The sequence below is a fragment of the Xiphophorus couchianus genome, chromosome 12 (assembly GCF_001444195.1).
Source record: "Xiphophorus couchianus chromosome 12, X_couchianus-1.0, whole genome shotgun sequence".
Classification (NCBI taxonomy): Eukaryota; Metazoa; Chordata; class Actinopteri; order Cyprinodontiformes; family Poeciliidae; genus Xiphophorus; species Xiphophorus couchianus.
In genome coordinates, this window is record NC_040239.1 from 25,710,262 (window position 1) to 25,737,162 (window position 26,901).

Consider the following 26,901-nt stretch of genomic DNA (forward strand, 5'->3'; position numbering starts at 1 on the left):
GATCTGGGTGAAAATATTCAGTTTAATTTTTTGTAAAATGCATGGATATTTTATGCATTATTTTAGATGTTTTTATAGAAATCAAACCCTAATTACTTTCAATGTTTAGAATTTTTTTATGCTGATAAACAACACAAGTCTGTCTTAACATGACAATAACACAAGCCCAAAACCTAGCTCTCCACTCCACGCACGACGGAGGCAACAACAGGAACCATAAAGCATTTTCTACAACAATATTTTGGGTCATTTTTTGTGTGCGAATGAAGTCATTGTCTGATAAAAGCTGTTTATGATTTTGCTTTTAGAAAAAAAAAAATCAAACAGGTTTAAGCTCCTGCACCATAAAAGCACTTTACCGTTTCTCTTTCTGTCTTTATTGCTATTAAGCCACATTGTAGCCAATCTGGACCAGTCCCCATTTGGAGAACCCATTTGTGTCCACACTTTGACTTCCTGGTTGCCATCTTTAGATGTTTCTTTAATATTTCTAAATGATGCTCTATCTTCATAATTTTTACGAAGAAGCAGCTAAACCCCCATACAACAGGATACTGCCGACCCTGTACTTCATAGTCGCGAGGTTCTCACGCTCTGTTTTTTTGCCCTCCAAATACAACAATGGGCAATATGGTGAAACAGTTTTAGCTCCATCAAACCTCCAAAATGTGAAGGTCTTTGTACCAGAGAGCATCTGCAAACTGAAACAGTCTTTCTTATGATGCATTTGAAGTAATGGTTTCTTCCTCTTTGAGTGGCCTTTGAGCCCATTTGGTACAGGATTTACTTCACGTCTCTCTCTCTCTCCTGTTAGTGCCCTTTCTGGACTTGTGTTGTAACCCACCTAAAATAATGACCTAAGTCATTTTTTGTTGCCAAAAGTGATTGTTTTTTTTGTATGCCTAAAACATCTTTCGGAAAGAAAGAGGTGGTGATTTTTTTATTTTATTTTATTTTTCAAAATCACTTTTGGCATTCTTTGGGATTCTGCAGTCTTGTCCAAGGATGAACCAGATTTGTGTAGGTCCACAATTCTGCTGTAATGTGATTTTGGCACAAAACAAGTCACCATATTTTTATTACCGAAAGATGATTTAGGGAAATAAACCCCACCCCATCCCAAAAAACATTCACTTTTGGCAGAAAAAAAAAGACTTAGGCCATTATTTTAGGAATTTGACAATATATAAACTTCTGATTTAAAGAATTGCATAAAAAAATCTTCATTATTCTGGCATTTGGGAAACATTTGACAGGAAGCATTTAATCTGATTAAAATTAGGCAAAAATGTTTTATTTTATATATACAGAGTATGCAAAAATCTATTTTTAACTTTACATATGTAGCTATTAAAATATGGTAATTTGGGCACCAAAACTGGCTCCAGCCCAGGGGCCCACATTCTGGTAATTGTGGCCCTGCACGTCACAGATATGCCACTGAGACCTCAAGCAGGATTTTATGTGTGTTTTTTTAAAAATGGAGGGCAGCTTTGTTTTGCAGCTAAGCCGCTGCCGTGCCTGCTCTTGGGAAGTGACAGCACTGATTATAAACAGCATGGATTTTTATGAATTTTAATATCGTAAAACTAAAAATAAAAGCAAGAGTCTGAACATGGCTCGACTGCGGGAGCATTAGGCGGCAATTAAGACAATAAGCTCGACTCATTCATTTTTAAGAGTCAAGATTTTCGGAAAGCTCTGTTGGGATCTACGAGATGACATGGTTACTAATCAAACAGTGCAAGTAGTTTAAGATTTATATGATGCATATTTTCTGTTTATCAGGTGACTGGAAGGAAATTATGAAGAATTGCTGCATGGCCTGCTTCCATTTTTCCACTTCTTCCGATGGCTCAGATAATGTGCTGTCTAACTGTGATTCCTATTTGAATTCATGCAGCGAGAACTTCCTGGTGCGTTGGGACAGTACGGGAATGCCTAAGGAAATTGAAAAACTCAACAACCTGCCGGCCTTATTCACGGTAACTGAGTCTCAATCTGCTGACTGTATTCCCTTGGTTTTAAAGATGTAAACAGTCTGAACCTTACCTGAAAGACTGTTTGTTTCTGGGTCGCTCGAAATTTAATGACAGTTTTTGTAAATTACTCACTTTCACGGGTGGCTAGGTCAATGAGTTGTGCTGCTGCCGTTTGTTGTACTCGGAGAGTCGGCAGTTCTGGGAAAACAAGCAACGGAGCTGCCAGGAAGTGGAGTTTTGGAGCAGAATCAAACCCTTACCATCAAAGGCATATGAAAGTTAATTATTTGTGTCCTTCAAATTAAAAAGTGAGACACTTACAGACTCTTCAGATACAAAGTGGAATGTTTTCAGTATTTACTTCAACTTGCAGAAACATTTAGTTTCTGAAATAATTTGAATATTGCACGAGGACAATAAAATAAAGATTATCGATGAAATGTCTGCCTACTGAAAAGTATGTTGATCTACTCCACAGGATTTACACTCAATACTTGGTTGGGGTTCCTTTTGCATGAATTAAGCATCAATGCGGCGTGGCATGGAGGTGATCAACCAGGGGTTCTGCTGAGGTTTATTGCCATCATCTTCCTCTTGAAAATGAAACACATTCAGTGTGGCAGTCATTTTAGAGCTAGTTCCCGCTCTAAAATGAAACCAGCACCTCCTTACGGCTTGTCAGCACGGGGAAGCATGAAGAAGTGATGTCAAATTTCTTTGTGCGCGACTGCTGAGATGTTGGACTCCATAAAGCCCAGTGGACCAACATCCACAGATGACACGGCTTCTCAAAGCATCACTGTTTGTAGAAAACGTCACGTTGGACATCAAGCAGCTTAGATTAATCTCCACTCTTCCTCCAGATGCTGGGACCATGATTTCCAAACGAAGTGCAGTTTCATCTAAAAAGAGGGCTTTGAAGCGCAGAGAAAAAGTTGTCATTTTTCTCCTTCGTCCAGTTGAGACACTCCCAACTGTCTTTTTTATGAACACAAGAAACTCAGCGGCTGCAGCTCATTTCCTGATACATCTGTGTGTATAGTTCCTGTTGAAGCCCTAATTCCAGATTCAGTCCATAGTGGATTTCTCCCTGACAATTGTATGGAGCATCTTCTCAAGACTTGCATGTGTACCATTATTTTCAGCCATTATTTTTTATTCCATTCAACTTTCCGTTAGATTCAATACTTTGTGAACAGCCAGCTTTTTATCATTGCTCATCAGCGATGTGCCTTTCTTGTGGAGAATGTCTGTTGAATGGGCAAAGTTTATTTTCCAACATAGTGTCTGCTGTTGGCCTGTGTCACTTTCTGCTAACACGTGGAGATTTCACCACCAAACGGACAAACCTGAGGACTCCAGTCTCCTTTCTCTGACAGAATTTCACGTTTCAATTAGCTGTCAGCTGTAAATGTCTAAATTAGAAATAAATGCTTAAGATATGTCATCCTGTATGTAATAAATCTGATCTAGCCGCACTGCATCCGGAAAGTATTCACTGCGCTTTACTTTTTCCACATTTTGTGATATTGCAGCCTTTTGCCAAACTAAATTAAATTAATGTCTTCCCTCCCTCAGGTCTTCATTTACAGTAAGTAAGAAAGGAAATAGTTCTGAATTTGTTAGCTTATGTGACAGTCAGTGAATAAACACTATTTCTGGACTAGCTGGCCATCACGACTACCTAACTGTTAGCCGCTAATGATGCTAAAGTTAGCATCCGTCAAACCTGAACCAGACAATTGTACATTGAACAGTGTGAAATCTGTACAAGTATGCTAATGTTGAAAACATTTTTTTTTAAATGGTGTGTTTTTACACATTTATTAACAATAACAAAAACAAGAAATCACATATATTCAAGAAATATTTTCCCTATTATCAAAATATGTGTGGAACTTTGAGGAAAGAGGTTAATTTAATGTAATTTGGCACAAGGATATAACATTAAAAAGTGGAAAAAGTGAAGCACTGTGAATACTTTCTGGATGCAGTGTATGTTTTACTTTTTGAACCAAACTACTAAAGTATTGATTTCTAATATATTTTAATTATATACATCCATAAAAACAAATGCTGAGACACTAGAACACAGACATACTTGTGTCAGCATGCTTTCTCCCAACATTTACACCGTGCTTTTGTCCTGTAACCTTTACTGTCATGTCTGCAACTCTGACCATGTGATCGTTCATAATAAACTATCGATGACAGGAGAAGGTCACTGCCTTTGTATCTAATGTACCTCGTATGTCACCGCCAATCAGCTTTGTTTGCCTTCCAGGACCTGAGCAGCAGCGATCTGATGAGGCAGCGGCTCTTCCTGGTGTGTCAGATCATCAGAGTGGGCAGCATGGAGCTCAAAGAGGGCAAGAAACAAACAGGTGGCTTACGGAGGCCGTTCGGCGTCGCCGGTGAGCTGCTAATATTTCTTCATAATCACCGGTAATAAAAGCCCCTTTTTTGTTGCTACACAGCTGCAGAGGGTGGTTCTTTTAAGATGCAGGAATGAAAGATGGAACAAAAAGAAAGGGGAACACCTGTTTCCTGACCCAGAAAATGCTTTTGCTCTGCCCTGGCGACAGAGTTGGTGGAAACTGGCTTTTAGGCTCCGGCCAGATGGTTAGTGAGTTAAATGAGAAATAGTTTCCTCCAGCTCTTAAGCAAATGGAATAAAAATCCGAGTGTTAGTCGTAGCCAGGAAAAAGGGAGAAGAAAAACAAAACAACAAAAAAATTAAAACGCAGCCACACTGGCAGCAGAACTGGGAGGAATTTAGAGGAATTTATCAGCTCAGGAGATCGAGAACTCCTCAATCTGTTTAGCTGCATGTGCCAAGTAACTCGGCAACGTTCACCTTTTTTCTCCTACAGCAGCAAAATCTCATGCTGAAAAGTCTCATCTTTAATTTGGAGAAATGAGTCTTTCATGTTCTTAGCAAAGTCGCCAGTGATGCAGTAGACTCCCCCCTGCTGTTAACAGCCTCTGTTTTTGCTAAAAGGGAAGAAGAACTTAGTCTTCTTATGCAGCATTTCGCAAAATTGGGGCATTTAGAGAGAGGCATCTTCAACCATTCTTCTTTAATTACTTATCTAAATAAGAGGTGTCCAAAGTTCAACCTGGTGGCTATTTGTGGCCCCCAGAGTGATTTAGAAAAAATATATATTTATTTTTCTTTAATCCAAGAATGATGTAGTTTTACCTCTCAATTTAGGTGATTCGTGTGCATGGAAGCTTTTTATTTTTTAATAGAGCAAAATTATTAACAACTAATTAAAATCTCATAATGAAAAATGTAAAGGCCAACACAATATATTAATCTATTTTATAACCAAGCTTTAATATTTAATAGGACCACATCAATTCACTGATTTTTACTGAAAAATGTGGCTTTGATGCACCTAAATCCTCTTTTAATTTGTTAAGCTTGGCAATTTAAAGCAAAATTATTAGCTTAATCAAAATAAGCATCATACAATATTATAACTTAACTCTGGAAACTTGGGGTGAACTTTTCTTATTTTTTTGACATTTCTTTACATATGAAGATCTGCTTTACTTAAATGACATGTTTGTTTTCCCCATTTTTAGTTGCTAAGGCTCATTATATTTATATTCCAGGGAAATACAAACAATACATTTATAATCTTATGAAAACCATGCATTAGTTAGCTATGCATTTAGTTCAAACTAATTATTAGATGGATGTTGTATCACTGGTGATTTTGTTTAAAAATGTATTTATTTTTAACACAGGATAAAAAATTTTTTAATTATGGTAAAATAAAAGTGGACTACTTCTAACTATTTTCATTGTGAGTTTCCACCAGTGCAATAAAAGACAAATTATTTTTTAGGCTTTGTACACATCTGAACAATAGATGCCAATAAATACAGCTGCCATTGTAAGCTGGAAAAGTTCTTCTTGTAAAAATGTAGAAAAATGTTTCTAGAGTTTTTTTGAGGGGTACTAAGCTGTTGAGCTAATTAAAGCAAGAAAATACAGTAGTCTTTTGTTTTTTTTTGTGTGTGTTTCTACTTGAAAAGTGTCCAAACTCTGCTGCTATCCTTCCGACGTGTTTATCGTTGCAGTGATGGACATAACAGACGTCGCCCGCGGCAAAATAGACGATGAGGACAAGCAGCATTTCATCCCGTTTCAGCAGTGAGTCTCCTCATGTTGTCATGCTTCATTTATGTGATGCCACCTCAGTGAGAGGAACTTGTACAAAGAAGTTGGACTAGTGTTCTCCCTTTGTTTCCATCTTTTTCTTTTCCAATCATGCTGTTTTTAAAAGAATGAATGAAGGAAAAAAAAAAGAACTTCCTGAGTGTTGAGGCTCGTCATAGGCCGACTGGGCTTTCATGGTTCGTGCACAGCAGGAGGGATCAGGATGGTGTTTTCACGGAGATCTTAGATGGAAGAGTCATAAACACAGCCTGGTTGATTCTTGTTATGTAAACCAAATTTCGACTGCATTGAACCGCGGTTTGTTTCTCTTCACTGCGTCGTAAATGGGCTGCTTTCCCCCCTCGAGAACCTACAGATAAACAAACATGTTTTATTAGCCCAGAATATAACTCAGGATCTATCAAATGCTTGGGTAATTGTTTTAAATATTACATGTGTGTAATTTTTCTCCACCGCCGAACTGAAGCGGTCCTCGGAGGGTTGCGTGCAAATAAAGACCGTTTGGCGTATTTTATCTCTTGCGCAGAGGATGAATTAAACCCGCCGGATCCTTTGTTGGTCTTCTCCTGCCGTGACAAATGAATTTCTCTTTCATTAACACCCGGCGACTTATTTTGCTGTCCTAACAGCAAATTGGATGGTTCGAAAATGACTCCACCATAAGGTCACGCTTAATGAAATTTTGGAAAAGCTAAAAAGTGGGATAACGGGGAGCACCGATATCTACTTGATTGGGTGGTTCTGAAACGCTTCCGTGCTTCTGAAATCATCGGCAAAACCATCGAAGTCGTTATCGACCGCCGGTTCTGCTGTGCTGCCAGTTTTTGTGAGAAAATGTGTCACAAACGAGCCACAATGCTGAGCTCTGTTTTGTATTTATGCCACCTCCTGTATGTTACATGTGCGCACTCACTTCCTGATTTTAACCGCATGAAGCTCCGTCTGGTTTTTGTGTGTCCTCATCAGGACTTGTCTCACAGAAGAGAAGCTTTAAAATTGAAACTAGTTTCACATTTACAGGGATTTGGAAAAATAATTCATCCCCTTTGAGTTTGTAACATTTCTAACATTAAACAACAAATGTGACCAGTACAGAGTAGTGCATTATCGTATTGTAGAAGGAACTTTTTTTTATTATTATTATTTAGAGTTTGGATTATTGTTCAACATCTGTTCAGCACATACAATTTTGAACTTCTTTTAAACACATTAATAAACTGAAAAGACAACAGAAATACATTTTGAAATTAAAATCTGAGAAAAAACATTGTGTTCTGCTCTGCATCCCTTAAATAAAATCCAGTGCAACCGACTGCCTTCAGTTTTTACGTAATCGGTCTGTAGAGTCCACCTGCGTCTCATTTAATCGAAGTATAAATTTAGATGTACTGCAAAAACCTCAGAGGTTAGGTTGAGAACAATACGCTGCAAAACCACAAAATTGTACCAAATGTTTTTGGTCTAGTTTCTAATGCAACTATCATTGTACACTTGTAGTAAGACGAAGCTAACCTACAAGAGACTTTTTTAGCAAGATTAAAGAGCATGTTTTAAGTCAATAATTCCTTAATATTGATTTGTTTTTAAAAGTTCTTGTTCCATTTGCAGATTATTTCACTTTTAACATGGTAAAAATGTTTTTTTGTAAGTGAAATAATCTGGCAATGGAACTAGAACTTTTTCATCAATATTAAAGAAATACTGACTTAAAAAATGCTCCTTTATCTTTCTGAAAAGTTACTTGTAAGTCAGTTTTGGTCTTATTTCAAGTGTATTAGGTTATTTTTCATAAAAACTAGACCAAAAACACTTGGTCATGCAGAAAACTGGTGAGATTCATGCAGATTTAGGGAACACAGTAGCTATAATTCCATTCGATTGGCTTGCGAATTTTGAGCAAACTTTTAAAATATAGCCAAAAAGGAAAAAACAAATAAATGAAATGAGAATTTGGCGTGTTCCAGCTACCTTATAAGGGAATGAAAAGCATAGTTTGACCAGATGTTGACGGTAGGTGTGGCTCTATAAAACGATACCCACGAGATGAACCAAACATCTCAGACCAATGGAGAGTCCGCCCCTCTGTTTTACACTTGGGTAATTGTTTTAAATATTACATGTGCGTAATTTTTCTCCGCAGCCGAACTGAAGCGGCGGCGGCGCTTGGACCGGTCTTTACTTAGACCAAACGGTGTAAGTAAAGACCGGTTGGTATATTTTATCTCGGATCCTTTGTTATAATGTGCTTTAGCAACTAAAAATGGGGAAAACAAACATGTCATTTAAGTAAAGCAGATCTCCATATGTAAGGAAATGTCAAAAAAAAAAAGTTCACCCCAAGTTTCCAGAGTTATTAAGTTAAAATGTTGTATAATGCTTACTTCGATTAAGCTAATAATTTTGCTTTAAATTGCCAAGCTTAACAAATTAAAAGAGAATTTCGGTGCATCAAAGCCACATTTTTCAGTAAAAATCAGTGAATTGATGTGGTCCTATTAAATATTAAAGCTTGGTTATAAAATAGATTAATATATTGTGTTGGTCTTTTCAGTGCTAAGCGTTAATACACTTGAAGATGAAATGTTTAGCAAAGGAAATGTGACCATTAACATTCTCAGTGGGAGGATATGTGAGTGCACAATTCTTTGGAAACTTTCAGGATGCATAATTTCTCTCAAATTCCTTCTTACTAATTTAATTAGAGAAAATCGAACAAATGAACTCCTCAGGGTTAACTAATGAACACTTTAGACATCTAAAAAATGTTAAGTACCCAATGCATCCGCTCTCTTTTCTCCACTAACTGGATTTCTTCCATAGAGTCGTATTTTTGTTCAGCTGTCCTGCTCTAAGAGCTGAAATTTTCCCTCGTGTGTGTATATATATATTAAATCTTATGCTTCTGAAGAAGTTCACAAACTCCATGGATAGTTCTTTTGTTTTTTGAGGCTTTTACCCAGCTGGCTGATTGATCAAGTACCTTCATAGAAACAGTGTTGCGCCGTCTTGCCTTTTAAAAAAAACGTGCTGTATAAGTCTGTGCTTGAAGACTTGATTTCTAACCTAAAATGGTCCAACTAGTTAGTCGTGGAATTTGATGCAGTCTAACTCTTAGTGGTGCCCTTTGTCCAAATATGAGTCCATCCGTCTGGTCCATCCAGCCTTTCCTTCTGGACATTACAAGTCGATTCCATTTCTGAACAACTTTTAAGGATAAGGTGTTCATTGTAGTTTTATGTTGACTTCTTCTTAGTTCTTTTTCTTCTCCAAACATATTTGTACGACCTTGTTGAGGATTTACAACCAAAACTTTGGTTTTTGGGCTTTTGTTTTTTGATAATCACGGCTTAAGAGCTTTTAAAAATACTTTTTTAATTTATTTTTTAAAGTGCTTGTTGAATCCCAAATTTTGGTCCATTTCTCCTTGCCGTAAGATTTTTAGGTGTTGATTATTCTACGTCGCACCTTGCTCGTTGCACAAACACGTGTCACCTGAACAACAATCCCATGAGAATTGGATTCAGTGTAGCTTGTAAAATTTCCCCAGACATAATGAAGAGCTGAACTACTCACTTGCTAAATATTTATGCACACAGTGTAAAAAAAACCACACACACAAAATGGGAGATTGTACAGTAATCAGGAAAGATCTGTAAACACGCAGGATTTTATCCAACCTGAATCTGACAGCTCTTGCAGTACATAAAAAACTCTTAGCATGTAAACGCCCGCCCTGCATGTTTTTGCTTTCCTGTTTTCATTTCGTTAATTCAGTACAGTGCTTTTCGCCTTTTCCCCTGCGTATGGATAATTGCTTGTTGTTGTTTTTTTTATTTTGTCTGGGTCATAAACAGGAACACAGTAAGCATTGCTTAACATTAGTTGGATTACATTCATTTATTTTACACCCAATCTAAAATATAACAGAGACACATTAATTGACACAACAGACACATTAACCAGTGAACCATGATAAAGTGAGCAGTGAATATATCATTGGACGGTTCTTTGATCTTGTTCAGACGGTGATGACGACGAGCGAATGTGTGGCCTCTTCATTTCACAGTTCATAAAACATTTCATTTTGATAATTGGAGTAGGCCAAATATCCACCATTCGATGACTTACCCCTAAGCTGCTAGATCAAAATGACACTGAGTACATAGCTAATTAGACAAATGGCCAAATCCAAGTTGAAAACCAAGATTAGCTGGTACGGTACTGGATGTTTGTGCTCAGGGTTTGAGTTTGACTACAGATTATGGGGAATCACGGCAGTTTTAATAAACATAAATGCCATCTGGTGATTTTAGGTAGTAAAATTAGATTAACAGCAGCCATAATTAATAACTTGCCATTATTAATATCTCTTTTTCTTCATTTAGCATATATGTTTTGTTTGTGCTGTAGGAATAAAAGTGCCAAAAACAAAGTGAAATTCCTCTAATAACTCTGATCTCAAAAACAACAAAGTCGTTTATGCCAACGCTAATTCTTGAACATTGATTGAGGAAACGGAGACCGGAGGTGGTACGCACCAATGATCTTCCTGAGTGAAGAATGTATTGAGAATGGGACAATGTTTCGCTCGGATTAACTGCACATTAGAAAAATAAAATATTTTTAAAAGCATAAATATTATAGTAACCTTACGCAAATGCTTTTTTTCCCCCTCTTTAGACAGCCTTTGCTTCCAATCTTGCAGTTACTCTGACTGAACGCAGTACATTGATACATTATGTGTTGTCAGTGCATGTTTCTATTAGGAAGGTTTTTGGTGGGACACCGACACCAAACTCAATTTCTTGTGTAAATAGTTATTTATTTCTATATTGTAAATACCTGGACACTGCAAATGTGACAACAGAAATTCATAAAACAGCGTTATCATAAACCGCTGGGACTTTTTTATGACTGGAATTGATTTAGGAAGCCGTGGATTAGCCGTTAGCTTCAGTTTCCCAGATGATTATTCCAAATTAACGCAAATGAAAAAATGTCAACAGAATTATCTTTTACAAAGAAGGTATTGGTTTTAAACATTGACCTCACTTTAGAAATCTTGAACTAAGGTTCTCACTCAAAGCTCACCAAAGTACTTTGCTAATTAGACAAAAAGTTAAATGAGTAAGATTGGATGGTGTGATGCTGGATTATACATTTAGCATTTAAATAATGAATTTTGTAGCTTTGCTAATTATCACAATTGAATTATTTTTAATATGAGATGCAGCCATTTCCAAATTGTTTATTTTAGTCAGAAGCAATTTCACATCTCTTCAGCGACTTTGAGATGTTTAGCATTTCTCTCTTGCATTCAGCCGCGGTAAATGGCATGTTTGGAAACGTAACGGCACACCTTGTCAGCAGAAAGAGAGAGCCTCTCGTTGTCTGCAAGTCTCTGCCGTCCGTTTCTTTGTCACCTGTCGGAGTCGGCGGCAGCTGATTTAGTTGTTTTCCTCATTCCGAAATGTTTCCCCCAGGATAGCCATGGAGACCTACATCCGCCAGAGGCAGATCATCATGTCTCCGCTCGTCCCTTCCAGAGTCATAGGAGAGAATGAGCCGCTCACGGCTGTCTTCAACAAAGTCATTGCCACGCGGGAGGTCAATCATAAAGGCCAGGGTGAGGCGGAACGATCACAGACTCCCCTGTGTTTTTTGTTTTTTTTCTTTTTCTTTCTCGAGGGTCACTCTAAATGAACCCTTTTGTTTTGGAGTAAAGTTGAAATCAGTGTGAGGGATTTGCGAAACGTACCCTTTTGGTGTCTGCCTCATTGAATTTCCTTACATGCCGTCCGCCAGGGCTGTTTGTGACCCTGAAGCTCCTCCCGGGAGACCTCGCTCAAGTCAGGAAGGACTTCCCCCACTTAGTAGACCGCAGCGCAGCGATCGTCAGGAAAATGGGCTTCCCAGAGATCATCCTCCCAGGTGGGATTTAAAGCCTTTATGTTGCTGGGCATTGCTCTACGCTCGCTCTGATCGTGCTCATTTGAGTCTCGCGCTCATTTGAGGCGTGCTGCGAATGCCTGGCCCGTCCACCTAATGATCTCCTTTTGTTCCTTCTCCAGGAAATGTTAGGAATGATATTTACGTAACCTTGCTTCAGGGAGAGTTTGACAGAGGCAAAAAGAAGACCCCGAAAAATGTGGAGGTCATTCTCAGCGTGCATGACGATGAAGGCAATCCGATGGAGGTAAAACGTCTGCGTCGACGCAGCGCGTGCTCTTCCGTTTTTATTTGAAGTGAGGCCTTTTTCTGTGTGCCTTTGTTCAGCTCCTGTTACAAGATATTACTGTGTTTGCGTTTTTCTAGTAGACCGAAGTTGTCCATTAGTAGGGACATACAAGACAGTTTTTCAAACCCTTAACTTCAAAGCCTGAAGAGTGTGTTGAGCATTTCTATTAGGGAGTTTCTGGTACAGGACAAATGCATGTAAGTGAGAAAACCAGGTATGCAACTTACAGCTGCAGTATGTAGGTAAAAAATATGTTTTTTACATATTTGTTAAAACTGTCACCTTGTTGTGACAGCATAATATGAGACAGATAATCTGTAAAAATAAATAAATAAAAAAATCGACCTCTGCCTCTAATTACACTGCTCGATCAGAAACAATCAGTCAGAGACAGGAAATGGGTCTTAGTGCTGTTAATCACGTACGTGTGTGTGCTGCTCACACCCTCTGATATGCTACGGCTTCTTCCTGAAAGCAGAGCCTGCCACCACTGGTCAAGCTAGTTAGCATGGCATCTGCTGACAGCAGATAAACAGGTTTCCTGAAAGGTTAAGTCGTTTCTCTGCCGGTAACACATTTAGCAGCGTGTACGCACGGTTGATTGACAGCGCTACGACACTCCTCCTGGCTCTGATTGTTCTTGATCAGGAGCGTTTTAGCAATAGCATCACTGGGAGAAGCCAGACGATCTCAATCTTTCCACTTTATCTTTGTCATGTTACACTATCATGACATATTAGTTTTATGTAAAAATATTTAAAAAAAGAAAAAAAAAAGAATTTTTAATAAAATATTTCATACAGACGTTTTAATGTCTTTACCCTGAAAATGTCATCTTTGTGGTTAACCACAGCATTCGTATTTGCAGAGGCATGGAAGCTGAAGCTAAATACTAGATAATCCCGGGGGGAAAATCCCGTTGGAGGCTGTAAAAGGCTGTGACAGAGGCTCAGCATGTCCTGATCAACGTCCAAACCTTGAATTGAGAATAAGTGAAAATTGTATCTCCCGTCCAGTCTGACTGAGATTCTGAAGTGTTTTGCAAAGCAGACTGGGTGAAAATTTCTGTTTCTGGATGTCCAGTGACGTCAGCAAATGGGGGCTCTGCCATGTGTTAACTCAGGGAAGCTGGGCACATAGGCCACACTTTTCAGATTTTTATTTGTGAAACCATGTCTCCTTTCCCTTCCATTTCAAAATGATGCATTACTTTGCCTCTGTTTATCACATAAACCCCAATAAAATACACTGAAGTTCATCGATGTGACATGAGAACATTTTCACAGGAGTTGAATACTTCTGCTATGCACTGTCAGTGTTTTTCATTGCAGAATAAATTTGTGTCCAATATATTTTTTTGCTTTTTCTCTACAATCATAATGACTGTACAGGAGTTCCTGTAATATCTGCTAATAGTTGGTGCGTCTGCTGGTTTATGTTTAATATGGATACGTCATTATGTGAGAAGCTACGTTTATTTTCTTTTTATGACCATATAGTTCCAAAATTAATCACTCAGGGCTGCTACCTCAGATATCCTCACTTACTTTAGTGATGGTAAGTTTGTGTTTCACCAGACGATGGAAAGGGGGAATGAACAACGCAATATTTCAGTCTGAATGAACTGCTAGTATATGCACTTTTCTGTGCTAATATTCCTCCCCCCAACAGGTTTATGTCCCTGCTATGATTCAGATTTTTAATATTTATTATGTGCATATATTTCTGTCATAAATATATATATATATATTTTTTTTTGGTCAAAGCAAATAGATATCAAATGCAGCACCAGAGAAAGCTCTGATAGTGTTCCTGTCATGTAAAACTCCTCTCCTCTGTTCAATCTTCGGCAGAAAGCGATATTTCCCGGGGCCGGCTATGACGGCATAACGGAGTACAAGTCTGTCATTTACTACCAGGTGAAGCAGCCATGTTGGAATGAAACGGTGAAGGTAAGCTCATCTGTCAGGACTGGCTCTGCACCCGTCACACAGAGTAACTGTGAATAAATGCAGATCAGATTTATCAGCACTCCTAGTAAAGAGGTTTAATAAGCCTCGAAATCAAATTAATCTTTTATCGTAAGGTCCCCACGTTTAAACTTTTTGGGGAAAACTCTTAATTTAAGCATGTTTTATCAAATATTAAGAAAAAACATGACAGAAGCATACAGAGAGAGGGATCTGATCCTTTCTCTTTAGCATGATGGATCCTCTCTTGCTGTCCTCACATTTATAACTATGTTTTGAGTCGTTATTGAGTCATAACTGCTGGTAGTTATCTAGATTTCTTTTTAAAAATGTCCTAATATTTCAAGAAGTTCCTGATGTTTTGCACTCTAAAAACAGACCCAGAATCGCATATCCTCCCCTATCCTCACTCGAAGAGCTTTTCCACAAACCCGTCTTCGTTTCACAGCAAACCCGCATGGAGTTTTGCTGGGAAACCGAGTGGATCATATCCTTGACTCCAATATCCCTCTGTCCAGCCAAACCTGGATCTAAACGGGAGCTGCAAAAGCAAACGAGGTGGATTAGCAGTGCTGGTCAAAAACCGATGGTGTCATCCAGGATATGTTAAATGTCGTCTCCGTCTGGTGGATATTGAGCTGCTGGCTGGTCACGACAGTCTGATGACTTTTCATACAGCCGCAGTGTCTTCAATCAGAGGCCTTTTCAGATTTGTTGGAAAACCGACTGCTGCCTGACATCCTTCCTGCCCTCAGTGTCTCTTTGAAGATTCTCGGATGATAGGAGTTGTGGAAACATTTCATTTTCCTTTTGGGATAAATAAAATATTTTTTAATTGAATTGGAATAATGACCCCAAGACAAAATCTTATTATACATGTATGTAGAGACAACAAAAAATTAAATTCAGATGCCATCCCTTCCTGGGATTTAGTGAACTTTGGAGATTTTTCTTATCTCTCTTGCCATCCTTACTATGATCCATGGTTGCAGCATAAATATGGGTCAGCCGAGTAGCCAGCGGCAAAAGAAATTGGCCTCAGTGGGTTGTGATATTTGTACTCAATGGGAACAGAAAGAAATGGATTACTCTTTGGTATTTCTCAGGAACTCTGATCATGTTAAAGTATAAATTCAAGTGTGAATTTAAAAAATATATCTAATTGTGATTTTTGATGGGAGTTTTTCAGACAACTGATTGCGCCAAAAAAATTGTGATTCCTTGACATTGGATTTTTTTTCCCGCCATGTAAATAACTCAAATATTAAAGATATTATATATATATATTTCTTTTTCAGTGTGATATTATACTACTACAATAAAACATTGAATTTTCCCAAATCTTTAGGACATGTGGCAACAAATACAGCTGGTACTGCACTTCATGTTCCCTTATCCTGTGTGCTTTTGCTTGCTTTTATTATTTTTTTTGGATACGTGCGTGCAGCCAAATAACTCTTGAGAGAAAACATGTGTTTTATGTACCCGTCATACCAATCTGACACCTTTTCGTCTATTGTTTTCTCCCCACGATGTTACAAGGTGACAATTCCCATTGAAGACGTGTGCCGCTGCCACCTGAGGGTGATGTTCCGACACAGATCCTCCCAGGACTGTGAGTTACTCTTGTGTTGTTTTTTGTTTGTTTTTTTTTCTCCTATGGCAGATCCTGCCACCATGTTAAGCATAGCTGGAGGTGAATCCGCTCCTTCCTGTCTCATGCTACTGTGTATCCTTCAGCCAGGGACAAATCAGAGAAGCCCTTTGGCATGGCGTACGTCAAGCTAATGAGAGGAGACGGGACCACGCTGAAAGATGGCAGGCATGAGCTTTTCGTCTACAAGGTAGCATTCCAGGATGGCGCTCGAGTGTTCGCATCATAAATTCACAGAGCGTAAAAGATAAGCATGATTATCCTAATTATGCAACGGGGTGTCATGAATAGCTGCCCGTTGGCAGGTGGATTATGTGCGGGCCTCTCTTTTAGTCAATAAATATGAGATTACATCTCCATCGATCAATGTGCTTCATTATTCATCCCCCCTCTGTCGGGAATTTATTTTTTTTTTTTTTAGGCTGATGTGAAAAAGGCAGACGATGCAAAGGTTTATCTCAGCCAGCCGGCCACCCGGGTCGCAGTGGAGCAGATTCAGAGGCAAACCGGGAAGCCGTTCCACCATTCAGGGGTTATTCCAGTGACTAAAGACAGCTTCCAGATCGCGACGCTCACCTGCTCCACTAAACTCACCCAGAATGGTACGGCCGGGCTTATTTCTAATTTTACCTGTGTTGAAAGGGCTCGGTGGTAATTGACAGCCGTCCTGTCAGAAATAAGTGTGGGCTTAGGATTTTTTAAAATCATTTATTTATAGTGGGATAACTTGGACAAGGTTCCTGCAAGGTCTTAAACTTTTAATCACGTCAATATTTAGTTAGGTCTTAGATTTGCTTTTATTAATTTTTCCATTTACTTTTTATATTTGTGCAATACTTTGCCTGAATTTTTTATGTCCCCACTGAAATTGATGGCGTTATGACAAAGTAGGAGATGCATAAAAAAAGCTTTTTTGATTTTGCAAGCAAAGGAAAATCTTCATAGCCTTTGTTTTAGACAGGTTTGTGCAGCAACAGGTGGAGGAGGGGACACTTTTTCATGACTCTGTGCTCTATGTAGAGAAAACACGAATGCAATTTCTCAGGCATTTTACTAAAAGCCATAGCAACAGTATAGTGGAAAGCTCGAGTGTTTTAGACTCTTTTTTTCTTGTTTTTTTTTAAACCTCATCTACTTCACAAAACCAGTAACCAGTAACCAACCCACATGACCTTCAGACATTCTGTGAAGGACAGCAAGAGAAGCTGTGGCCGGCAAAACGCTGTGAGTTGCTAATAACACGCTGACGCGACGATGTTACCAGCTGCAGGTTTAATTAAGTTTGTATTTAAATTTCCGACGTTTAACAGAATTAGCGTAATTGAATTTGTAACAGGCGACCTTCGGCTGCGCAGGATTGAAGGAGGACAGGAGAAGTTAGACCTGGACGTAAATGGTTGAAGCTCAAAATGCTTTTTTCTGTCAAGCAGCGGTGAATCTCAGGCAGATAAAAATGTTAAATATGCGGTACTGGGAAATAGTGTGTGCCCTCCTACAGATTTCTTTTGTTTTGAATGTTTTGTCACAATTACAGACAGCGGTTAATTAAAGCAGTCGACAAAAGATCATTTAATTTTTTGAAGGAAAGAGTCTAAAACGTTCAGCATATCTTTCAAAACCTGCATTTGGTCTCTTAAAATACCATTAAAGGTCTTGAAATTTGTTTAAAAAACACATTTGTTGCATTTCCCCTGTATTTTAGTCATTCCTTAGAAAAGCCGCCACTAACGATTCTGTGCTAAAGACGCATGTTGCCAATTTTACACCGTGAACATGCACAGCCGGGGATTTCTTTTTCCTCAAAGTGACTTAGATCAGGTATTACAAGATTTAGCAGAAGGTAACTCACTGTTCTTAGAAGGTTTCCAGAGAAGTGTGACTGAGTCTGGTGGAGGAGAGAAAGCTTAATCCTGCTGCTGCTGTAATGGCAGATATTTTTCATGTTTTTCAAATAACTTATGAAAATAATTACATTTTTTTCCTATTAGAGCAGATGGGGAAAATGTAAATAAGGAGACTTTCCTGCCGCAGTTCTTCATTATGATAACCTTTCAAAGTTTTCCTTTAAATTTTGTTCTATCATGACCTTTTTTACCAGGTCATATTGTGCAGTAGCTATAGGCTTTAAAAATTAGCAGAGCTGACAACTGGAGCACAGAAGGAGTGACAAGTCTAAAAAAAAAAAATTATTAACTAAGGGAGAAAAAAAATCCTCCAAAAATCCTGACAGAAGGTGTCAGAAAAGCATCATACTTTAGTCGATTAAAAACTTTGTGCCTGAATAATTTATAAATTAGTGCCAGGTGGCTGAAGGAAAATACCCCAAAAAAATCTGAATAAAAAATTTATAATTGGATAAATTATTGAATATTATATCCAACCAAACTTTTACTTCAATTATCACAATAAAGCAGGATTCCTTCGTAAAATAATTATTACGGGAAAACTGTATATTCTGAACTTCACAAGGTGCAGCAGCAGAGGTTGACACATCAGAACTGCATTTCTCAGTGAGGAAACTTATCAAGAGGTTCGTTTGTAGTGATTTATATAAAATCTCAGCACAGATGAATGAAAAATGAAAATGGTGTGTTTTTTGCGATTTAGTAACTCAAACAACATCCACGAAAACCAAAAGCTTTGTAACTGCAGCTCCTTTGTTAAATGAAGAAAAGAGAAACGTGGAGGCAGAAGGTTCCAACGCTTCCAGATCTAACAAGGTCATTTGTGAAAATGAAGAGGAGGTAACATTTCTGCAGGTGCATCTCAGTAAATTAGATCATTTTTATAGTCAAATTCAGTAAATTAAACTATGTGACATTTTTCTGGTGATTATTTCTGTTAAGTTTGCTTATATTAGCTTACGGACAATGAAAACACACATTTCCCCCCAAAAAACAACAACAATATAATATAAGATCAATAAAAGTGATTATTAATACAGAAATGTTAAAACCTGTGCAATCATGAAAGACTGCAGTCGTAACACTTGTTCAGCAGTCATCATCTCTTTTCATAATTAGGGTAAGTAAGCCACTAAAGAGGCATAATAATGGAAGGTTGAGTGGAAGGAAAACGTGACTTTGAAAAAGGGTCATATCGATGCTGTAAATCATGCAAAATGAGCAACAACAAACATTTAATTAGTTATACTGTACAGTGCATCTATTTGGTATTAATTTATGGCCATGTGCTTTTGGTTACAAGCAACAGCTAGCCCAACTTTGAATCCTTACAATTATGAGCATAATTCATATATATCCTAAGTCATTTGCTATTTAAACAGTGACTTTTTTTTATCATTCCTACCCCAAAACCTTTCTTAGAACGTCATTCCAACTACAATCACTAGATACGGAACTTGAACACATTTTATATTTAGTTCACATTAGTTCATAAAACCTTAGAACTTGCAGCAAATCTCTTGTTTTGTTTTATATTAAATTGGTTAGAAATTATGCTGCTGTGTTATAAAAACTAAACTATTTCAAGATCCTATCAATGCCTCTACTTGACTGTTGATATGTTTTGATTCATTTTATTTTTTTCTGTAGTGGATCTGCTGGGTCTGTTGAACTGGAGGTCTAATTCCCATGATCTGGTCCAAATCTTGCAAAGGCTCATGGAAGTGGAAGGAGGGGAGATTGTTAAAGTAATTTCTTGAATGTGCTTAAAATAAAAACAATTTCCTGCCCTGTTGACTGGCATTTGTGTAACATGTACCTGTTTTGTCCACAGTTTCTCCAGGACACTCTTGATGCTCTGTTCAACATCATGATGGAGACTTCAGAAAAAGACACCTATGACACTTTGGTGTTTGATGCCCTGGTTAGTCCTTATTGAAGATGCAGGATAAGTCATGAGGAGGAAAAAGTTCTAGCTGTTAGATGAAGTATGCAGATTTGCTCTGAGATGTTTTCCTTCCTCCCCTTACAAAGATTTAAGGCTGAAGTGTAAGGCATCAAAAACAGATTCTTCCTATGACCTCAGAAAGCAGCTGTCTTGTTTCTACAAAGCGATGTGGATTTGAACTTCTCTTTCAGCCTTTTTTCCACCCTAAATCTTGCATGGTAATTTTCCTGCATTTTTCATGTAAACAGCTGAATGCCTTCAAGAAGAAAAAGCCAGAAAATGGTTGTTGTCAGCTCCATATTTAAATGATATCATGTCCTCCTCCCTCTCGCGGTGAAGGCTGCCTTTTGGCTGCAGCTGCAAATTTGGCAATTCAAAGAAAAGCAGAGAGCGCGTTTGCTTCATCACATTACCCGCCACTTCTCTAGCAAACCATTACCCTTAATGTAAAACAGAAGTAAGACCCTCTTTGAATTAGTTCCCCTCTTTCATATCAGAAGAGGAGTGAACAATAGACCTAAAGTTAACCTCCAGACTTATTGGCACCCCTACGCTTTAAAAGAAGAAATGTTTTTATAAATGTGACATAATTTTAAACTAGAAATGGTTGAAAACACAAGCTTTAAAGTACACACATTTATTAAAATTTATTTTGTTAAAATTTTAACAAAATCACATGCGCCAATCTTACTAACACTAAAATGTATTTGTTTTTGAAGAGAATTATCCAGTTCATGTTTGGTCTTTTAGACTCTTAGAGCTGATAAATGCCTCTCTAAGAATGCATTTGATAGAAAATCTTGTGAAACACACATTTAGTTTAGTGCTTGATTTGAGGCTTCGAAGCGGATGCTAACTTCAGCATCAGTAGCGGCTAACAGTTAGCCAGTTCGGGTATTCCCACAATTCTTACAAATCATTTTTACCTTGCCTGCCACGCTCATTGTTTATTATTTTTCTCAAAATGGAGCCACACAAAAAATGTAAAGGTTGTGGAGGCTACATTGTTGCTTCTGTAACAAAGTGTTTTCAGCTAGCCCAAGTAGCAGTCTTCATTAGCCAACTAAACACCTAAGCGACTAAACACCTGCTTACTTTCTTACTTCAAAACAAACCTCTGAAACATAGCCACACGCTGTTAATGGTGGTGAATGCTGATTTTATTGACCTTCTCATGGAACCAGCAGTGGTAAAACAGTTTGGGCAGCAAAAGAAACAATCGTTGCTATGCTAACAGTTTTTGGGATGCAGCAACCGATAACATGAGTCCATATTGCCAACATTATAATGGCATTGGTCATTTTAAATGTAATAATACTAATAAATATTACTTAACCTAGTTAAATGTATGTTTTTCAGGCAATAACATTTTGCCAATAATATAATGACCAAAAAAAGTTATTTAAAAATGTATTAACCTCAGTCAATAGTAATATTTGATAACTAGGACTGTGCCCCTTGAAAACACACTATTTATATACACATTTTTTGACATAGTCATATTTTCATTTGTTCAGTGGTTTGTAATACGTATGCAGCACTCATTAAAAGTTCTGGGAGCCAAATTAAGAATTATTTGTTGAACAAAATCTAGATATAGAACCCTAGTCGTGTGACCTAAATTTATTACACAGTTATTTGCAAGATGACAAAATGTTATGTCATTGGCTCAAAAAACATGGCACATTTTGCAAAGTCACTGTTATTGATTTTATTGCATAAAACGGTTCAGATTACGTTATTGGCTGGTATTACATTTTTGCTTGTTATTACATTATTAGTTGCTACTTGGGATCTGAAAGCTTGAAAGTTTGCATAATTCTACTTGGACATATTCACCAAGAAAACTGAAATAACGTGCAAAACGGCCAACTGCCAAGTGTTTTTATTTTTATGGTGGAGGATCTGTGATGCTGCGGACCTGTTATTAAATAAAAACAGTTAGCATCTTCCCAGAAAACTGAAAATGAGCCATCAATTTAGCTTTTTGTGATTAACCCCAACCTTGGTGATGGAACTGCAGTATATGTTGTGTGTAAAATTGAGTGAAAATGATTAAAGATAAATTTAAGACCCTCCAGACATTTTTACACAAGTTGGCCTTGACTTCGGAGGATGGTGTACGTAAAAGACAGATTTTTATTTCTTTTTTTTAACCGTCTTTCTGTTTATCACCAGGTATTCATTATCACACTTATTGGGGACATCAAATTCCAGCATTTTAATCCCGTCCTGGAAACATACATCAGCAAGCACTTCAGTGCCACTTTGGCTTACAGGTGAGTTCACCTGCACAAGGTTTTCTTTTTTGCTTCACTCCTTCAAATTAGCAGGAACCCCACCCTCCCCCTAACAGCAGGCTTCTTCATTTTTCTCAGGAAGCTAACCATAGTGCTAAACTACTATGTGGGCCATCCCGAGGAGCCCTCCCTGACAGAACGGCTCTACACAGCCCTCAAAGCCCTCAAGTATCTGTTCAGGTTTATTGTACAGTCCAGAGTCCTCTCCTTCAGGTATGTGGGGCATGAATTCTCTTTGCATTGAAATATTTTATGAAGGAGGGCTTTCTGAAAGAAAAGTCGGTTTTCTTCTTCTTTTATTTTTTAGATTTCCCGAGAACAGTGAAGATCCGGACGCTTTCTCCAACTCCATACGATTGCTTTTCTTGTCTTTCAACACGCTTATGGACAGACCTCTGGACGAGGGAGTGAAGATAAAGGTAAAGTGTGCAGTTTATGCTTATTTTCTGTCTGTTTTTGACTGCTGCATGAAGAATTCAGTAATCCAGCTGAAAGAACCTCGTGCTATTATGGCTGTTATTGAAAAGTTGTGCAACTGACAGCAATATGAAGAGAACTCCCTGTTGGCACTTTCAGTAAATCGAGGGAAAGCGCTGTTTGTTTTACTAGAGAACAAAAAAACTCCCCAAGCTCCAGTCTGATGCTTTTTTTTGTTGTTGTTGTTGTTGCAGGGGGCAATATTGAAATACCTCCCCAGCATCATTAATGACATCCAGACTGTGTTTGATCCCGTGGAGCTCAGGTAACTCTCCAGAGGGTTTTGCGCGACAGGAAATGGTAATTGCCAGTCTCAGCGCAATTGATTATGCTTACTTCAGAGTAAAGGTGTTACTCTAATTCTCGGCACTGTAAAATCAGTCCTGTGTGGGCTCCTCATTAGCTCTCAGCGGCTATAATCACAAGATGTGAGATGGATTTGCATTGTGATTGTCACAGCAGCCTCATGCCTCCGTTTTCTTCTTCTTTTCAGCGTTCTCCTTTCAAAGTTCATCGAGAGCATCCCCGACTCGCAGTTTGTACGTCAGAAACTGGGCTGCATGTGTAAAATCATTGAGAGCGACCTTTTCAAGCAACCGGGTAAGGTTTTTTTTTTTTTTTTTGAAACCCCGAAAACATATATTGGCATTTCAAACAGAATGAATGAGAGAGGGGGTGAGGGGAAAAAGAGCTCAAGTATAAGTTTATGGTTTGATTTTAAAAATGCCGTTGTTGTCTTTTGTTTTTGGCTCCAGATTGTCGCGATGTACTACTGCCGCTTGTGAACGACCAGCTAAGCGGGCAGCTGGATGACCACTCGAGTAAACCCGACTATGAGGCCTGCGTCCAGCTGCTCAGCACCGTGCTGGACACCTTGGACCGCAAAGATGTGGTAAGGAGTTTAAAAAGCCATGTACAGAAGCATAAATTATGGAAGACGCTTTAAGTGTATGAATTGCAGAGAAGCTACTTTTTTTTTTTTTTTTAGTTCCCCTGGTGTGGATAATTGAAAAGAACATTGCAGTTTTCTGGTCAATTGCTGATTTTTAAAAAGTCTGACCTGCTGTTTTCGACTGATTCTGCATATTTTTTTTCTGAAACGTCACTAATCATAATGGCAAAGTTGGCAACAGTGGGATTGCTACTGCTAGCCACGTTTGTGAGCAGGTCTGTCGTTCAGCCCTCTTTCACAGCAGAGCAGAAAGAGACAAGGCCTTTTCCATTAGCTTCTTGTTGCTTGTCTCCTCACCAACCATGGTGAGTAGGATGACCTGAGGCATCATGAGCTCTATAACAATCTTTAGACACTGTCTATACATCACTGCGGTTATTTCACCGGGATGCCAAACCCTACAAAATTTATCAGTTCTTCCGTCGAAGACGTAAATATGCAAAATTCTTGACTTCGACTGGAACTGTGTGTTGTTGGTCGGATGAAACTAAGATCAAGGTTTTCATCAACATTCAGTCAAATTTATTTGCATAGCACATTTCAGCAACAGGACAGTTTAAAGTGCTTTACATCAGAAAAACATAAAGAAATCATAAACACAATTGAGAAACCAGGAACAGAAGTTACATTTTGTCACGCACCTCTATTAAATATATCATCATCAGATATTTCTGTCAATGTGCCATTTATTATGGTTGAAAAGCAGCTCTAAACAGGAGGGTTTTCAGTCTTGATTTAAAGGAACTCAGTGTTTCGGCTGTTTTCTAGTTTTCTGGAAGTTTGTTCCAGATTTGTGGTGCATAGAAGCTGAGTGCTACTTCTTTTTTCCATGTTTGGTTCTGTGTCTGGGAATGCAAAGCAGACCAGAACAAATGAACTCAAATGAAACAAAGGATGAACTTCGAACAGTTCCTGTTCAAAGTTCAGTACAGTGGAGGATCTGTGATGCTGCGGGCTCGAAAATACTTGGAAACCTCGCAAACACCAACATTTTGAAGAGAAATCTGACAGAAAACCTTTAAAAAAAAAAGATCCATCAAGTGTATATCAAGTCAAAACGTAAGGCCAAATCAACAAAATCAAAATCTTGTCGGATTTATGTCTCAGTCCTCAGAGCTAAATCAAATAAAAACACCTGTTTTTTAAGCTGAAGAGAGAGAGAGAGAGATAAAATGTATTAATAATTATGCCACCTGTGATTTTAGTGAAAAATAAATGCAAAATAATTGGACTCAGATTAAAGATTCATTAACTACTAGCTTATGTTACGGCAATAAAAACCTAATTCATGTTTAAGGCTCCTTACACATCTGGGTGCGGATAAATATACCGGGCACGGAGCGGGATTGCTGTGCTGGATATCGGTGGCCAAAGTGGGTTTAATCCTCATGGCGTCTGCCTGCGCGAGCCGGGGCCAAGGCACTCAGACATCCACGGGGACTGGAGAGGAAAAAACCGTTGTTTTGCGGATCCCGCGGAGATGATTCATCTTCTCTTCAGAGGTTATCCAGGAAAAGTTCCGCTGGGAAGGAGGCCTGTAGGCAAACCCCGAGCATGCTGGAAGGGATTAGATATCCCAGCTGCCCGGCAAGAATCCGGAGTCGCAGCTGAATAGTAATTTGTTTTTCTTTTTCTTTTTTTTTTTTTTTTGCCGCAGAGTGAAATGAACCAGAAGTATCAAAGAGACAAACACGATAAGAGGCCCTCGAATCGTCTAAATGCAAAGGAACATTTATTTGGTTCTTGCTTATCTGTACGTAGCATGAGTTGAAGCATGCTTTATTGAAGGGAAAAGCTGATGATGCAGAGCCACTGTTCATTCAGGCTGCGGTTTGCAACACTTTGAACGTTACACATAAGAAAGGTTTGTCTTCAAGCGGATTTGAGATATATTCGAAATAGGGGGTGAGCAATCAAAGCAGGAAGCCCTCAGAGAATTTCAAATAAACACGTTTTTATGAAAACGCAACATATTACGCTGTTTTATTTATTTAAATTGAAAATATATATATTTATCTATAAAAAAAAGAGTTGATTTTTTTCTTCTTTTTTTTTGAGAAAAACTAAGTCCAACCTTGAAACTTTTAAAGAAGTGAAGCATCTGCCGAACCTCTAAACCAGCCAAGAGACTCCAACCAAATTCGAAAACCAATGAAGTTGTTGTCGATGACGAGGAACTAACTCGGAGACAACATAATGAACTTGTAAAAAGAAAAACGGTAAAATCGATAGCTATTTTGTGTAGAGTTTATTTTATTAACCGTCTTGTATGTTGACATTCTATCATAGCTTGATATATTGAAGTCTAATGTATTTCAGTTGTGTTTGGGGAGCTACATCTCAATCATATCTCCATAAGATTACAATATTACAAAATTATTTTTTTATGAACTTTTCAAATACACTGCCTTCATCTGCTTAATTATAGAGGGTCCTCTCTTTGGAATAACCTGCCACCGGCTCTTCAACCCACTAGTAATATTCATTCTTTTAGAAAACGCTTAAAAATAATGCTAATTTCAAATGACGTGATTTCAATTTCTTATAAATTTGTGTTGTTTTTGACTTTTTTTTTACGCTGGCTTGCCATTAAGTTTATAATGCGACATAGGAGATGCTGCTGTTTTATCGGTCTTATGGTTTCTGTATTGTTTTTGTGTGTAAATAATATATTCTGTTCTGTTCCATTCTATTCTGATGCAGTTCAGACCTTTAATGTCCCACAGCAGAAAATCTGGTTTAAAGTAGCAGTTAAGATAACAAAAAAAAGAGAGATAATTATAATACTATAGGGGACAAGACAACACACAGGTCATTACAAGCAACCTGACCAAGTTCAAACATGAAATCATGAGATCAGAAATGAAATCGATGAATTCTTTTGAATTGCCTGTTAAAGGGGAATGCTATGCAAAATCAACCTTTTTGAGCTTTGTGTCATGCAGTAATGTCATTCCCTCATCAAAAACATGCCTGGACTGATTCAGGAGAATCCTTGAATCTCCCCTTTTGCCCAAAGCTTCGCCTTGGAGCTTCGGCCCCTAGCCAAGTCCCTAGCCAAGTCCCTAGCCGAGTCCCCAGCCTCAGGGAGCCTCACAGCCTCCCCTTAGCCCTCCTCACACTGCTCCTCTAGACTAGCGGCAGCAGTTAGCTAAAACCTGGTGGAACTGCACGTCTGCTTAGCTCCAAAGAGCGCTTGCATACGACATCAGTGGACAACATGGAGAAGCGTTGTTGTGATAACTAGTGTCAGAAAGGGCAGGAGGTTCTTAAAGAGACAAAAG

At 38.3% G+C, this 26,901-nt stretch overlaps 1 protein-coding gene across 1 annotated transcript in view; it reads left to right on the forward strand.

Annotated features, from left to right (window-relative positions):
- Positions 1-26,901, forward strand: part of dock5 (dedicator of cytokinesis 5) — a 69,366-nt gene that overhangs the window by 17,990 nt on the left and 24,475 nt on the right. The window contains exons 9-26 of the mRNA XM_028033455.1: positions 1,904-1,985; positions 4,267-4,396; positions 6,075-6,147; positions 11,658-11,800; positions 11,980-12,105; positions 12,246-12,370; positions 14,266-14,364; positions 15,925-15,997; positions 16,123-16,226; positions 16,458-16,638; positions 19,591-19,688; positions 19,775-19,864; positions 22,067-22,167; positions 22,267-22,401; positions 22,496-22,607; positions 22,860-22,930; positions 23,159-23,265; positions 23,421-23,557. Of these exons, the coding sequence (XP_027889256.1) occupies positions 1,904-1,985; positions 4,267-4,396; positions 6,075-6,147; positions 11,658-11,800; positions 11,980-12,105; positions 12,246-12,370; positions 14,266-14,364; positions 15,925-15,997; positions 16,123-16,226; positions 16,458-16,638; positions 19,591-19,688; positions 19,775-19,864; positions 22,067-22,167; positions 22,267-22,401; positions 22,496-22,607; positions 22,860-22,930; positions 23,159-23,265; positions 23,421-23,557 (1,987 nt within the window). The remainder of the gene's footprint in view (positions 1-1,903; positions 1,986-4,266; positions 4,397-6,074; positions 6,148-11,657; positions 11,801-11,979; positions 12,106-12,245; positions 12,371-14,265; positions 14,365-15,924; positions 15,998-16,122; positions 16,227-16,457; positions 16,639-19,590; positions 19,689-19,774; positions 19,865-22,066; positions 22,168-22,266; positions 22,402-22,495; positions 22,608-22,859; positions 22,931-23,158; positions 23,266-23,420; positions 23,558-26,901) is intronic.